The following is a 15,904-nucleotide window of genomic DNA, read 5'->3' on the forward strand; positions in this document are numbered from 1 at the left end:
CTGTTTGAATTGAGAAAAGTCATGATAAAAAAAATGCGTTCAAAGTTCAATGGAGCTGATGGAAAGCCACTTTCTTTGACCACAGTTGAAGTGACTGGGGAGACAGACAAACATGTGTTCGTTCTAAACTACTCCTCCCCTCCCACCGACAGCGACCAATGAACCCCCACGGACAGACTTCAACCATGTCGACAGAAGAGAATCAGATGCGACAAGAGGAGGTCATTCCTCTGATCGTCAGGTAACCTTCCATTCCACTCCTTGCTGATGAATGTTCTGGCTTTTGGACTGTCAGTGCTCTACTTCACTGACATGGACATTAACACTGGCACTTTTCTTTCTTTGCTCCTAGCCAACTTGCAGAATACGGATACGCTCAGGTAAATTAGATCTCCATGAAGGAACTCTTTGCGAGAGAGGGAACTGCTAACGAAGAAACCACAAGACTTACTCAGCATTCGGACGTTTTTTTTTTTTTTTTTTTTTTTTTTTTTTTTTTTTCGCAGCTGGCGCAAGTAGTGGCAGAGCAGACGCATACGACCGTATCGATCAAGCCTAGTTCGCGACTCAGCGAGATGCTCTTTATCGCAAGAGGTATATATTTCGTCGGATCCGGAGACGAGCGCAGGAGAAAAGAAGGAAAGGAAGCAGACATCGTGGGGCTACATCGCGTCAAGCAGACACTCACTGCCAATTTTTTTTTTTTTAAAAAAACTCTGTCCTGCTATCACAAACACTTAGAGGAATCTGTGGAGATTGAACCGACGGATCAATCAAAGATCAAATCCTCTGCATCCTCGGGCGCAGGAGCAATGGGCGAGGACGACGACGATGATGACGATGACATGGAGGCCGGCACGAAGCTGACGCGACTCAATCTGGATATGGACCCAAAGATCACACCGGGACCGGCACCGAATCTGAGCACGGTCTGTACGACGACACATAAGGAGGCGGTGACATGCTCGACGTTTAGTAAAGACGGACGGTATGCGGCCTCGGGATCTGCAGATGCGTCGCTCAAGATCGTGGACGTGAATAAAATGAAGCTAGTCAATGATGATGTCCACCCAGTGATTCGAACGCTCTATGATCACGTCTCTGTAAGGAACCTCCTCCCCCTCCCCCCCTTCCTCCCACATGTCAAAACAACCCTTGCAAGAAATGACATGGAAGACCCTTGAATATTCCCAACTTCCTTGCTTATGTTGGTGTGCAGTTGGAGGACTTTGATGAGAAAGGAACCTGCGGAACAAATTATCTGGGAATGAAAAGATTGAAAGAAAAAAAAAACCCCCCTCCCCACCCCTCCCATTAACAGGGATCGCTATTTCTTTTGCCTGTCCCTCCCCCGCGTAGCCGGTCACGGACGTTGACTTTCATCCCAACGGTCTTGTCCTTGCAGCCAGTTCTGATACAGTCGTCAAGCTGTACGATCTCTCACGGCCCTCCGTGAAACGATCCTTCCGGTACCTTCAGGTAAAAAAAAAAAAAAAATTGTCTAATCCTCTCTATCCACAACAAAACGCCCCGATGCCATCCCTTCTCATAACAACGCCAAAACACTTTTTCAAAAATAGGATTCACATCCCATCAATTCTGTATCTTTCCACCCCTCCGGCGACTTTCTGCTCGTCGGCTCTGAAGCTGAAACCGTCCGGATTTTTGATGTCAAGACCCTTCAATGCTTCACCCCTCGCGCCTTCTCCGGTCCAACCACGACCTCCTCATCCTCTGTCGACACCCCATCTCAACAACAACAGCAACAGGGCCCCCACCGCGGTGGTATCAACCATATCGAATACGCCCCCACGGGCTCGGTCTTCATCACGGCCTCCCAGGACGGCTCCATCAAGGTCTGGGACGCGATCTCGGGCAAGGTTGTTCGGACCATCGAGAATGCGCACGCGGGTAAAGGTGTGACGACGGCCACGATCTCCAAAAACGGGAAATATATTCTTTCGGGTGGTTATGACTCGGTCAGCAAGTTATGGGACCTGGGATCGGGCAAGATGATCCATGGATATCAGGGTGCTGCCCAGCAGGTAAAAGAATGATTAATTTCTCTTGTGGTACTCATTCATTTTCTCGGTGGTATATTTACCGTCTTAAAAGCAAACTACTGAACCACACTGGTTTTTATTTTTTTATTCTTCTTGTCGTTGTTATTGTTGCTTATATTCGATATCCAAATAGAACGAGAAGCAATCGACCGTGTTCTCGTATAATGAAGATTTTGTCTTCAGTTCGGATGAATCCAACAACACGATCGTCTGCTGGGACTCCCGCACCGCAACCCTCCTGAAGCGCTACACAGGTCATCAGGCCCTGATCCGCTCCATTTCTGCTTCGCCCGTCGAGAACGCCCTTGTTAGCTGTGGTGACGATAACCGTCTCCGCTTCTGGTGCACTCCCTCAGCCCTCGCTGCATCTCGTGCTCCATAGCCATTCAGCATTACTTTATGTCATCAAAATAAAGGATACTTTTACTAATACTAGATACATGTTTTTGTTTGTCTATCGCTCCTATGCTACATCCATTTATACACACACAAACACGCCTTCAGCGCGCGTCTAAATAGTCGTTGTCTCCAAAGGCTTCTCCTCGGTCGTGGACGCAAACTATGGCTCGTCCGAGGCACTGGGGGAAGATACCGACGAGAATGGCGCCAAGGCGCGACGAGCTGTAAAGATGCGAAGAGCCAGATGAAGACAGCTCATATCGACCGCAACAACCTCCCACGCGAACTCGATGCCGTACATCAACTGTATACCCTTGACAATCCTCTGCGCAATGGGCTCGTTGATCATAATGAACCGCTCGTCAACTGTGCAAGGCATGGTCTCCTCGTCCGAGTTGAAGCAGCGTTGGACATATGGCAAGAGCGACTGACCGATCGCAGAAACAGTGTGCTCTTTATCCTCCTGATAGTTCTCCACTATAACACCAGCAACAACAACAAAATGTTAATAAAAATAAATGTTCACGAAAGAGACGTCAGCCTCATGCTGAATCAAATATATATACTTTAGACACTTACATTTGATAGCAAATGGAGTCGTGTAGGCCATGACATTATACCGTCCATGGTGGTGGTATCTGAACTCAAACGTGCCCTGGAACCAAGGCAGCTTGTCGCCCACAAAGACAACACGACCACGGCACAGTTCCTTCTCCCCGATCCAGGCTACCTCTTCTTCCATGACCTCACCATCGCCCTTGCCAGCGTGGTTCTCAACACCCTCCTCAGCCTCACCAAGACCAAGATCACGGCCGACAAAGAGATAGCGACCCTTGGAGGCAACTGTCGTGACCTTCTTGGAGTTGTTGTTCGAGACCTTGTAGATTCCAATCCAATCCTTGGTACCGTGGTTCAAAGGAGCGGTCCACTCAACAGTGAGCTTCTGACCAAGTTTGTAGGTGGGAATGCCATCGGCATTTGACGTCGGCTCAGTATCACTGAGTACTTTGACAGAGTACTCTGACATATCGTAGACACCCATATCGTCCCATGTACGGCTATAACGTTCAAAGAAGGAAGGCGAGCTATGAGTTTGGGCATATTGCATCAGAACAAGAAAAATCGATCGAGCCAGCAGTAACTGAACTTACGCGACAATCAGCTTGTCTCTCGAGCTCTCGAGGAGAGCCTTTGAGCTGGAAACCATTTCCTGGATGCGAGGAGCCACGCTCTGAACCAGCCCATTCAAATCACCGCGCGTGCCCTCGACGATCTCCTGGGCCTTCTCGGAAACAACACGAGTCCTTTGGAGCACATCCTTGATCTCAGGGGTCTCCTCTAGCTTCTCGCGGATCTTGGAAACCTCATCCTTCATCTTCTTGGGAAAGATCTGGGCAGCCTTGACCGTTTTGACCACACCGGCATCCTTGCGGATCTTGTCGCCATAGATCTTGCGCATGTGAGGGGACTCGACATAGTGCAAGAACAAGAAGTTCGACACCTGCGAGAACATGGCGAGAATAAAAATTGACCAGCTGTTGCAGATCAATGTCATACCCCAGAATGCAGCATGACCCATGACCTTCTCCGGGTTATTCACAAATCTGGAGGCATACACAAGAATATATTCAGTATGGTTAAACGAGTGTGATAATGTCAAAATGCCGCCAATACACACATTTTCACCAATATCTTACCTGTAAATACCCGTGTAGAAGAGCCCGCTGGAAGAGTCCTCCATAAAGAAGTCGCCATAGAACCAGCCAAAGTCACCCAGGACTTCGAAGACAGAGACAGAGGCCCAAATATGGAGGGCGATCAACGCAAGACCGAGAACATGGCGAAGGAGAACTGTGCCATAGGTCCAGTTATCAGGGATCGAGTACATCTTGAAGGCGGCCAAGAAAAAGGTAGCATATGTCATGGAATTAGAAAGGTTGAAGATGCTCTTCCAGCTCTGGAAAGCGTCCTGAACAGTGCCACCGTGCTTGATGAAGTGCTTCGTGTAGAACTTGTTATCGCTCTGCTGCTTGAGGACAGCACCAAGAGCATAAGAATGGAAAATGCGCCAAACTAGAGCCTGAATGACCATCATGAACGTCAAGAATCGAGAGCCAGTGTTGGAGACCAACAGAGGAACGATGGTTGCGTAAAAGATAATCAGCGCTACAAAGATATCGTTCGAGCGGTAGATGTCGAAATTCTTAAACACGATCAAGTCGCGTCTGAAATAGGTGTTGTACATGTCCTTAGAACCGCATGGAACCAAGGTAGCTACTTGGTCAATGGGAGCAACAGGGTCAGTCGGTTTCGAAGCAACAGACGCGGTCGCGCTAGCCGTGGAAGCGATGTTTGACTCGCTCGAGACAGGGACGCGCTTCTTGACAACCTGAGGGGGATTATACGTCTTGTCAATATCTAAATACGCAAATGGACATGGATTAATAATCTTTGTTAAGATAATCGCGTCGAGTACTTGGCAGTCGGTCAACACGCGAATAAATAGCACTTACGGGGATTCTCAACCATGGTCAGGAAGACAAACTGTGCGGCGTGAGCAAAGAGTGAAACAAAAAGGACCATGTACGAGGCCATCATGAGCGAGATGCCGTAGTAACCCGCGTATCCGACAGAGTACATGGGATGGGGTGCCATCTCAAAGACTCCGTCAAAGGTCAAGGACTGCTCAATGAGGAAGAAAAAGTCGCCCCAGTCTATGAGGAAGAGAAGGAGTTTGAATCGGAATCCATAAAGTGTGGGGTTAGGAAACACATGAATGTGAGCGCGAGAAAATACAGGTTTTCTCGAGCCTTTGCATTGAAGGACAGCCCCAAAAACATAGCTTCTTAGAGTAAACTTACACCACGCAAAGTCCTTGACAACACGGTGCGCATCCAGCTTGACCCAGATGTTAAAGAACACAAGGATAAATCCTCCGATCCATCGCAGCAGATGGCTGAAAAAGCCCGATCCGGTGGGGAATGTGAGCCAGGACAGCGCAAAGCAGACGTAGGTCGTAAAGTCGTTCATCAAGATCAAATCCACCAGCTGACGGTACAGCAACCACGTATTGAACTCGATCGGGACAGCCTAAACGATCAATAAAGCAAAGAAATGTCAATGTTAGGCGAAGATGCCTCAAACCAAACAAACCATTGGTGCTTCTTGACAGTTGGTCTACTTGCATCAAAGTCATAGTCCTTGTCCATCTTGCAGCTGAGCTCCTGTTTGAGCCATGTATACCAGCCTCCACCACGCTTTTTGTCAAAGATACCCTTCTCGCGAGCCCAGGCGACCAGGCCGCGGCGCTCACTCTGCAACTTCAAGAGGTAGCCCAGACCAGCATTGTAGCCTGCTCTCCAGAAGATGAAGAGAACGAGGAAGAGCCAGCGTTTGATGTATGTGGGAAGAGTGAAGAACATGAGGATCTGGACGCCCATCACAGCCAGTGTGATGAGGTCAAAGGCTGACTTTTTCTTTCCCATGTCGAAAATCTCGCTCAGCATATCCTTGGTGAGAGGGACTCGGAAAACTGCAGACGATCAAGAAAAGCAAGACGAAGAAAAGGGCATCAGAAATGCCATGTCGCAGGGGATCAAAAGCGAAGCAATTTACCAATAAAGAAACACGATAGACGTACTGGTGCCGTTGGGGGTCTTGCCAAACGCGGTCTCCTCTTGTTCCTTGGCGAGGCTCTGCTTCTGGCTGTCGGTCAGAGAGTGGCCTGAGGACGATGACTCTGTGGAATCTCTCTTGTGGATCTCATGAGCGTCAAGAGCGTCAGTGGCGGCGGAATGCAGCTTGTTGGATGAGGACACGCCACTGATCGAGGATTCGGTCGATGCGGCCTTCCTGTTGCGGAGCTCTGAATCCATGGCTGCTTCTCGCTAGTGATCTCGGTTTTTTGTTTTCTCTGTAGGCCTTGCTTGACTCGTTATTGCGGAGACAGGAAGACAAGAAGAGGAAGGCCGAGGTGAATGAACAAAGGAAAAGAGGAACAAAGGGGGGATCAAAAGGTGGGATGGAGAAGGATCCAAAAAATAAGTAAATAAGAGTGGATGGTCCAGTGTCTACCGCAAACAGATGCTCGTGCGTGTTATGGCCCTCGTGCGCGTGCTTCTGCTCGTGCTTGTCTGTCCTCCGGGTCAACCCAATAAAAGGAAGCCAATGGAACGAATTCTCGTGGAGAGTTCACCTTCCCCCAAAGGAAAAGGGACTTCGCCTTCTTGTCCCTCGACAAGGACGCGGTCCCTTCCACGTCAACTGCATCTTCCCTTAATTGCCATCCGTAGTCAATACCGACATAAGAGTACCACTGCACCTTCGGTAATTTGCCCATGGTCACCCTCAATCGTCCCTCCACCTGCGCATACCTGTAGTCGCGTGTCGGATAAAAGAGCCAAAAAAAAAATACTTAGGCACATGAAGGCAGCTAAAGGGACCGCGTATGAGCATATCGCAGTGAACACGACCGTTGCATTTTTCAGGAACGATCGTATTTGGCCATCATTGATTGGCTGGACACCACACTTATTCCATTACACGGTCCTCTTTCTCTGCCTCTGTCTCGCCAAGTACCGAGGACCAAGTACAGAAACCTTATTCTTCTCACCCCAACAAACAGCCTACATCTGGTTATCGCGTCATGGGTCCTAGCTTATGTTTAGTCGCGTCCTCATGTGTACAACCGCGTCGTGTGCGTAGACGATCTTCCTAGAAAAAAAAAATAATAAAAAAATACTCTATGAATCTAGTCGCGTTGTACATGTATGTAAATCATCAGAAAATGTTGGATATGTGGTCTATGTCCCACCTTATGGATTCTACTGCAACTAGACTAGGACAAGGCGATTGTGCTCTCACGAGCCGTTGCCACCAATATTTATTAACGTCTACGGCTCGCTTGTGTGTTATTAATCGTGATGTATCCTTGATCCCAGGATATAACACGCCGTGTAAATGAACTTCTTCCAGAAGCCTTGAAAGGGCGAGACTCTCTCTTCGACGCAAGCGGGATTCAGCTCTTAGCAGAGCCATATGCTACGACCATTCTTTCCAGCTCATTTGGGGATAACGTAATAACAGTTGTATGGCGCTTTCTTTAGTCCAAACGAAGACTTTCATCGTCAGCTATAGTAAGCACGTCTGTCGACAACTACGATGGAAAGTTATTAGAACAATGGTTTTCCTTGTTTTTTGTTTTTTGAATGAGCGAGCGGGCATTCATCGTCGCGTTGAACTATACTTCTGCTAACATGTGGACAAGGCATGTTCGTTTATGTTACTCATCTTACATAGCATCTCTTGATTCTAATAAATAACTGAAGCTGTACCCAGCGAAAAGCCACCCTTCATGTATGCCGGGTAAGGGCCATAATAACTACGTTTGCCTCCAGATGAGGATACCTATGGTACGTTACACTTCATTTAGGCAGCTTTGCGCAATTTATGTTTCAAGACTAATAATACCGCACGCAAGCAACTCTCGCTGGCATATTTATTCGTAGGAATCTTGGTGTGTATCTGACTTAACAAGCGCCTGTGAAGTGCTCAGAGTGATCTGCGGGCGGCATGTAGTTTATGAGTGGACAATGTACCCAGGACACGGGCACGTAGGGTGATTACATAGATATAGCTATGTCGATCGCCTCATGACTTGTTTGACAGGCGAAGCTGTGCCCCACGGAAGCAATCGACGTGATTGCCCGGTCCTCAGCGCGTATAACGAACTTCGGAAAAATAGCCTGGATAGAATAATGGCAAGTGAATAAAGAGCCCCTGAAACCCAGCACGACCATGGCTGAAACCGAGGAACATGATGAGCAAGAGAAGGCTGTAAAGCGGTGGCGGAAGACGACCGCTGCCAAGCGATGGAGACTGCCCAGACTCTAGCAACCTAACGTTGTTATAACTCTAGGCTTCACGTTCTTAATCAGCACAGCCACGGCCACCACCACACTAGGTGCTGGTTAATATTCAGACAGCTCTCCGGCGGATGCGTACGCGACTCTACGAATTGCCAACATAAATCTGCGAGAGGACAAGGGAATATTATCCCGAGAGATGATGCTTCAACGACTTGGACAGAGACAATACTATTGGAGAAAGCCACTGCTCCTGTAGAAAAGGTAATGGAAACCGATGAAACTGGCGCAACGACCCAAATCAAGGCCCATATCGGGAACATCGCATTGACCTGGGGTCGCAGGAACAGGCGCCACGACAAGAGACCAACCAACCGTATGATATTTTCAAAAAAAAAAAAAAAAAAAAAAAAAAAAAAACTCCCTGTTCCTTGAAGACAGCTTGGACGATGGACGACGATGATAACCCGTACTGCACTTGAAATAGCGTCCGAAAGGCTTTACGGTTGTTTGGATGGTCAGAAGTATGCAGCAGTTGAACAGCTGTACGTGTAGGATCATGTCACTCGAGGAGTTGAGCTGCACTGCAGCAGGGCTGGTTCGTTTCTATTTGCCCATGCAAATGACTGGTGCATAAATTCTCTTTCGCCATCATATTCCAAGCTTGGAACCAAATCGTGGAGATATGACGAGCTGTGCCCAAGACAATTTCTGTTGTGCGACCCGTCGGCAGTGTGGGGGGTTGATGTAGGGTCTTGCATAAAGGGCCATTCAAGACAAGGAAGCGGCAAGGTGTGCAACGAGCACTCTGAGTATTGCCATCATTGACGAGTGCAACTTGGAAACCTACGTGTTTTGTTACCAACCAGTTCGACTTCCCAAGTTCAGGCGTATCATTAACGGCGGTGCCAATGTCATAAGTGTATACGAAGACTTTGAGCTCACCAACTTAGAATGCATATTCTTCCGAAGAAAGCACGCTAACAAGCTCAGAAACCTCCATTCAGCTATGATGGTTGCATTGCGAGTGTCTACTTTTCGCTTTCTCAACGGCCGATATCTAACTCTATTTCCAAGGACCCTCTCCCGCCCATCCTGACATCAGAACCATTACTACCACCGCGAGCACCAGTCAAGTAGCACTGAGCAAGCTCCTCAGCTCTCAACATCAACGTGGATTCTCTGAGCATATTCTACGATCTGATAACAGGCATCACATTTCATACAATATTACTAATGCTGACTTCCGAGTTGTGAATATGTCTAGATCCAGAAGAGCCAATTATAGACTCCGGAGTGTTTTGCGGTTGGTGTTGCGAGAAGTTCGAGGAATAAGGGATACATTGCTTGGTGGAAGATGTCGCAAGGTTGAAAGCATGCCACGAGGGAGCTATCGCCTGGAAAGAGAACATGTATTTTTTATCTCTTTTCATTATACCGTGCCGGGTCTTGATAACCATGAACCTTGACAGAATGACTAAACTCTCCATGTGTATCTTTCTCTTGTTTCACACTCTCTGTATCGGATGTTATAATGCGGAATATACATTCAGGACAGCGGATACATCTATGCCTTATGAAATGGCGCTCTTTTGGTGTTTTATTGAGCTCTGTTGCTGCTGTTGCTCTAGTGGTCTATCTCTGCGGAAGAATCAGCACTTTGAAATTGAGAGACCATGGCATTGGCACTGTAAATCACTGCCGGTTGAATCGTTGCGATTTGACAGATCAAGTAATTGTTGTGATTGACGGATTTACGAGCAATGGGCCAAGAGGTCCCGATCCGTTATCCTAGGAGTATCTCCATGTATTTAACTTGGAGGTGTCCAGGAGAAGGACGTGCAATTGCCAAGGGCAAGGGAGAAGCAGGAACAGGCTACACGCTACAAAGGGATGAGGCGCAGATATGGAGAAAAGGGTCCTCCCTTTTTTGCTTTTTGTCCGACGAGGAGAGTGAGAAAAGAGAGGATCGAAAAGAGGTTACGGACACGAATCGGACGATGAGCGACGCGCAGGTGGTATGTATGTAGGAAGGTCGAAATACTCGGTTCCAGTTGCCGGATGCGTTTGTGGCGATCATTGGATACTGTATTTCATTGACGCGCCATCCAAATGGGGAAGGCCTGGCAGCCTGGGGTGCAACACGAATTGGCTAACGGGCGAGCGTTTGAGTGTTGTCTCAGCAGCAGTAAAGGGAATGGGTTGCTGTGAAAGATCACAAAGAGCCAAGTGAACAAAAAAAAAAAAGTAGAGTAGTGCGAGATAAGGCAAATATCGAGAGCCAACTCGATCTGCGAGGATGAGACGAGTGGACAGAGAGCGAATTGGGAAGAAGGTCCTTACTCCGGGCAATTTGTTCCCATTTTCCCCCCTCGTTCGTCGGTAGGTACTGTACATACTGCATGTACCTTCATTCTTGTTCCTGCAATAGATGAACACCCAAAAAGTGCATGAGAGCAAAATGACATAATTGTTTTCGATAGACAGTTGTGCCCCAGATGTGTGTCTGCGGGGACCGCGATCGCAGATGAAAAACATAAAAGAATGGGATGGGCAGAGTAACCAACAGCAAACAGGAAAATGAAATTGGATAAGAGCAGAGCAGAGCAGAGCAGAACCTCTTGTGCTGCCGCTGGTTGGCTGGCGGGAGGGCTGGCCTGGCTGATAGAGTGATCGAGTGGATTGGCTGGCCGGAGTTGGTTGGTCTGGCCAAGAAAGCTGCAGAGGCTAGCCAGAAAAAACAGGTGGAGTCTGCTGTTGTGCCACCTCAGCCTTCATTGTTGTTCATCGTTTGCAGTCGATTGAAGGGAAGGACTGGAGGAGGGGTGTACGTGTGAGAGGAAGAAGCCATTTGGGGTTTAAACCGTGAAGGGCGGAAGGAGAAGAAGAGGAAGAAGAGGGAGGAGCTCATTTTCAGTCTTATCGGCTCCCATTCATTCGTTCATTCGTTCGTTCGTTCGCTTTGTTCCTTCTTCGTCTCTTTCTCCCCTCCCCTCCCTCGCTCACTTTATTCGCTTTATTCTCAGATATCCACCCATTCATTCATATTCTCCATCTTCATATCGATCTCCATACATCCACAGTCGCACACACCGCAGTGCGATACACATCTTCTCACCCTCTCCTCCACTCTCTTTTCCTCCCATTCGCACTCGCCTCTGACCTTGCCGCCTTTTCTTTTGGATATCGATTCTGTTTCTTCAGCAGCCCTTCTCCCTTCCATGCGCCCTGCTGCCTTCACTGTGTCCCCTGTCCCCTCACACGTCCGTTCTACTTTCCATCCATCCATCCATCCCTCTTCAGCCACCGACTCAATCACATCCTCCTACTCCGTTCAACAGAATCTAATTCCACCTCTCACCGGCTGCATCCATTCAGATCTCGACCTCGACATCCACAACCGGGAAACCAAAAAAAACCCTTCGGCTCCTGGCACATCGTAATCGGTATGTCCTCATCGCAATCAATTGGATTGGAAACATACCCTGCACTTCACACTGCATACACCTTCCCCCCCCCTCCTCCTCCTCCTCCACACACACACACACACTTCACACCTCACGACTCCATCCAGCTCTTCTGCATACACTCCCACACGCACACACCACAAATCTCTATCGTCATTAGTTTCTATACGAGCAACGATCCATCCCGACCAATTCATACTCCTTCTCTCCCCTCAGCTGTATCATCACATCGACCACTCCTGATTCTACGCCTTCAAAAGCCTTGGATAGCACCCCGGTTCCTCTTTGCCTTTTTCCCTATTCGAATAGCAAATCGTATTTGTTCCCCACTGGTTCAGTTCTCATCTCTCCCCGAACATTCCACGCTTTCGGTTACCACTGCATTAACGTCATATCCGAACAATGAAAGATACAGCTGAGCCTGGTTTATGGGTTCATTAATGCAAGGTTGCAGATGGTTCAGATGTTACGATCTTGCCTAATAGATATAAAAAGAATCGCGGTGGAAAAATAGAGCCCTCTTATCCTTCCCAGCAGCTCGATCGTGTCCTCCTCGTGGGATTGGATCTTTGAAGACGCTAGACTTAGTCCAATACGCATTCTTTGTCCCTGATTCAGTCGTTGGGTAGGATTTAGTTTAGCGCGTGTATGTGCGGTGACCATGGCGTTCCTTTATTTAGCGCGTTTTTTTTTCATAAATGTCTGTGGTGCGTGCATAACCTAGGATATGGACTTGTAATGTTGAGTGATCCGCATCCATGGGGGTAGAGAGATCGGAGGACCTCGATGGCGGATATAATTTTAAGAGTGCGGATTTGCAACGTCCATATTTCGTAAAAGGAGACCAGGGAGGTTTGTCCTTCCTCCCGTACCTGCTTCCTTGTCGCCCCTCTTTTTTCCTTTGTTTGTTTCCCTCCAGAGGGCCATGATATGATGACATGTATACACACACGCATGCATGCCCACATCCACATACCATCCGCACATTTACGCAACACATTCAGTGCTACACCTCCCCTACTACACCTCCTCTACTACATGTGTCTATCGAGAGGCAAAGAAGGGAGATGCTGGCGCCTGCTGTCTATGCATCGGCCGGTTCTTTGTGCCCTACTTGGTGCTTGGTCTTTCTACTCACCCGGCTGTCTGCCATTTGTCTTTGTCTCAGTAAAGGAACGGAATAGAAGCGAGACCAATGCGACCAATCGCATCAAAGATATCCTCCTCGAGTCCACCACGCCCAGACTCATCGGCCAGGCACCACCACCGCCACCGCCACCGCACTTCGCGCCGCACACAACAAGGACACAGGCCGCCACCCTTGTCGTCATCACCGTCACTATCCTCACCATTATCAGTAATATCGCCCTATCCCGCTTCCTCTTCGTCTGCATCCCCGCACAGCATGCATTCCGCCCAGCTCCTCGGCCGCCACCAGGACCCCATCTCCTCTCTACGCTCAGTCCTGTCGTCTCTCCTGTCGACTGCATCTTCCAACATTGGGTCCGCCAATCAGTCCTTCTCGAAACAGCATTCTCGCAGGAAGCACCTCAGGAGTAATCCTGCGACAAGAATCCGCCGTGCCTCATCAAGGAAGTTCAGGAATCAAAAGCAGAGCATAGGGGCCAGGGCCCCGTATCTCAAACCCTACAATCGCTGTACTGCTCTAGTCGCTTGCAATGGTTCGCGGACTAAATTCTGCCAGGAGAACTCGTCGCCGTTGAGCCAGGATAAGGATGTCTGCATCGACCGCTTACTATCGTCGTTTACGAGCGGGCGCTTGAATGATACACACCATGAACGGTCTAATTCGACCTTCTTCTTTAGGAGACGCTCCTTTCTTTCATACATACTAATCTACACGATGATGTTGCTGCTTCCACTGTCGATCCTCAACGGAGTTACCGCAATCCCGCTTCAAGATCTAGCTGGCGTCAAGAAGCATCCAATATTTCAAAGGTCATCCTCGCCACCATCGCTCTTTCCCGCGTTAAAGCCTAGGGCCGTGTCTCATCCCAACTTCCTCAAAAGCAAAAGTGCGGCAGACGACACTACGGCAATGAACCTATCCAACCTTCCTATCTGTGACCCTAGTACAATGACTGGAGTCAATGGAAGGCAACAAAATATAGTAACGGATGGACCAATTCGTATTATTGGAATTAATCACGGTTAGTTTAGGGGCGATACCATGAACCGCGTTGTACGTATATTATTGCCTGCAAATACTAATGACTTGAATCCTCTTTGTCGACAATGATGGGCAGGTGTCACTGCATTTTGGGAAAGATCCCAAACCGGCGCGAAGGATATGTCCAGTATCCTCGGGGTCGAACTCACCTGGCTTACAACTGAAAATAACATCTTCGACAGTACATATATGGTCCAGCAGATTTCCAACGCTGCAAAAAGCCGACAATACGACGGCATGTTTGTCACCATTCCGAATGCAGAAATCGCCAGCGCGGTCATGCAAGTCCTGCGCGACTATCCGAGCTATCCAATGGTCATCTTTAATGTTGGTCGGCAGAGCGCCAAGCAGCAAGGATTATTGTCGGTCATGCAGGATGAGATAGTTGCAGGACAAATGATTGGAAACGCATTGATTGACAAAGGTAGGGTCCATGCATGAAATTTCAGGTTCCTTTTTCTATTTTATTCGGATACGCATTGACTTAACAAAATCACTCGTCGTGCATACTGCTAGGTGCGCGGGACTTTGTGTGCGTGAGCCACAGTCGTAAGCTTCAGTCAATGGGGGACCGTTGTTCGGGTGTTCTCCAGGCATTCGTGGCTCGAGGGATAAACATGACCAGTACGGCTGTCAACAATAAGACCGTATTCATCGATCCAGTCAACCCTGACTCTCCAGCAAATTACCAAGCTATCATGGCTCACCTCAACTCACACCCCCAGGTGGACACGATTGTTGCTCTTACAACTCTAGCTGTTAATATGACCTTGGAAATCTCGCAGAACAAGACTAATTCCGTATCTGGGAGAGTCGGAGGATATTGGGTTGGTACGTTTGATTTGACCGACACTGTGGTTCAGAGTGTCGAGTCCGGAGCTATCGTAGCAGCCATCTCGCAGACGCCATATCTTCAAGGAGCACTTCCTGTACTGGAACTTTTTCTGGAGATCTCGGCCAAGCAAAGGTTGGCGGAGGACATCATTTGGACTGGACCGTACTTGTTAGACAAGAGCAACATTATGACTGAGTATGCGCTGGATCAATCGGCGGATTTAGGCGAGTTTGCCAAACAGGCCAAGACCGCTGTAGTTCTCAATCGCGACATTCCGCTAGAGGAGACTCGGTGGAATGAGGCGTTAGGGGGGCTGGTGGAGGCGGGGAAGTTGTTTGGATGGGACACGGTCTCAGCGACATCGATGGTCGAGTTGGAGCGCATCCAGGGCGAATTGATGGCCGGCAACAACCAAAGTACTATCTCCGACACCTCCGCAACAAACTATGGACCGTACAAGGGCGTGCAGGGCGTTGTGGTCTCTTTGGCGGATAAGATGCAGTATGACCAACTCTTGAACAGCACTGTGATCGGATCGGATATACCGATCATAGGCATGGGCACTGTCTCGAACTGGACGGGACTCCCAAGAAGGGCTGTCTTCCTTGGCCCCAGTGACGACACGATCGGCTCCACCTTTGCTTCCCAGATCCTAAGCAGTGGTTTCAGCATTCCGTTGTGTTTAATTGAGGACAATGGCCCATGGTGGCAACTCTCCCACTGCACACAGCTGCACAATTCCCTGGAATTGATCTATGGAATCGGCAAGGTCGGGACATTGGAGGACATGATGCTCTCAGTTCCAGCGAACGCCACCGACCTCGCCTTCAACGGCACCAACCTTCAGCAGAGCATCTTTAACAACACAGGCAACTCGAAAAACATTTTATCAGATGTTAGCCCTACAGTCGAAAACAACCCGATCCTCGCAAGATTTTCGCCCAACTCGTCGCTGTCCTTCGACTCGATTCTCTGCACTTCCTTACCACTGTACAACGTCGTCGATCAGCTATATCCACAACTCAGGAGCTTACGCATGGGCACTTTTTCAGCTGCGTCTTTAAATCCTCCGAACGTAAACGTCT

General features: G+C 48.7%; 4 protein-coding genes across 4 annotated transcripts; 2 read left to right on the forward strand and 2 right to left on the reverse strand.

Moving 5' to 3' along the window:
- Nucleotides 1-125: 125 nt before the first annotated feature.
- On the forward strand, nucleotides 126-2,485 carry BC939DRAFT_445394 (WD40-repeat-containing domain protein). The gene is made up of 7 exons (XM_051554798.1): nucleotides 126-241; nucleotides 353-380; nucleotides 507-594; nucleotides 742-1,103; nucleotides 1,360-1,479; nucleotides 1,581-2,045; nucleotides 2,197-2,485. Exons 1-7 carry the CDS (start codon nucleotides 159-161, stop codon nucleotides 2,443-2,445), a joined length of 1,395 nt encoding a protein of 464 aa, XP_051414325.1. The 5' UTR covers nucleotides 126-158; the 3' UTR covers nucleotides 2,446-2,485.
- Nucleotides 2,486-6,607, reverse strand: BC939DRAFT_445397 (phospholipid methyltransferase-domain-containing protein). Its single transcript, XM_051554799.1, has 8 exons — nucleotides 6,103-6,607; nucleotides 5,648-5,994; nucleotides 5,324-5,552; nucleotides 4,976-5,176; nucleotides 4,160-4,880; nucleotides 3,614-4,066; nucleotides 3,042-3,520; nucleotides 2,486-2,939 (listed from the first exon to the last, which is right to left on the reverse strand). The coding sequence occupies exons 1-8, from the start codon at nucleotides 6,335-6,337 to the stop codon at nucleotides 2,623-2,625; spliced, it is 2,982 nt and encodes a 993-aa protein (XP_051414326.1). The 5' UTR covers nucleotides 6,338-6,607; the 3' UTR covers nucleotides 2,486-2,622.
- A 2,270-nt stretch (nucleotides 6,608-8,877) lies between these two features.
- BC939DRAFT_445398 (uncharacterized protein) lies at nucleotides 8,878-9,159 on the reverse strand (the record flags this gene model as incomplete). The annotated part of the gene is made up of 1 exon (XM_051554800.1): nucleotides 8,878-9,159. A coding segment is annotated over exon 1 (199 nt), but the record flags the coding sequence as incomplete, so codon positions are not given.
- Nucleotides 9,160-12,667: 3,508 nt separating this feature from the next.
- BC939DRAFT_491384 (uncharacterized protein) lies at nucleotides 12,668-13,353 on the forward strand (the record flags this gene model as incomplete). The annotated part of the gene is made up of 1 exon (XM_051559488.1): nucleotides 12,668-13,353. The coding sequence occupies exon 1, from the start codon at nucleotides 12,724-12,726 to the stop codon at nucleotides 13,351-13,353; it is 630 nt and encodes a 209-aa protein (XP_051414328.1). The 5' UTR covers nucleotides 12,668-12,723.
- Between the last annotated feature and the right edge of the window lie 2,551 nt (nucleotides 13,354-15,904).

This window comes from Gamsiella multidivaricata (genome assembly GCF_025024155.1).
Source record: "Gamsiella multidivaricata strain RSA 2152 chromosome Unknown BC939scaffold_18, whole genome shotgun sequence".
NCBI lineage: Eukaryota > Fungi > Mortierellomycota > Mortierellomycetes > Mortierellales > Mortierellaceae > Gamsiella > Gamsiella multidivaricata.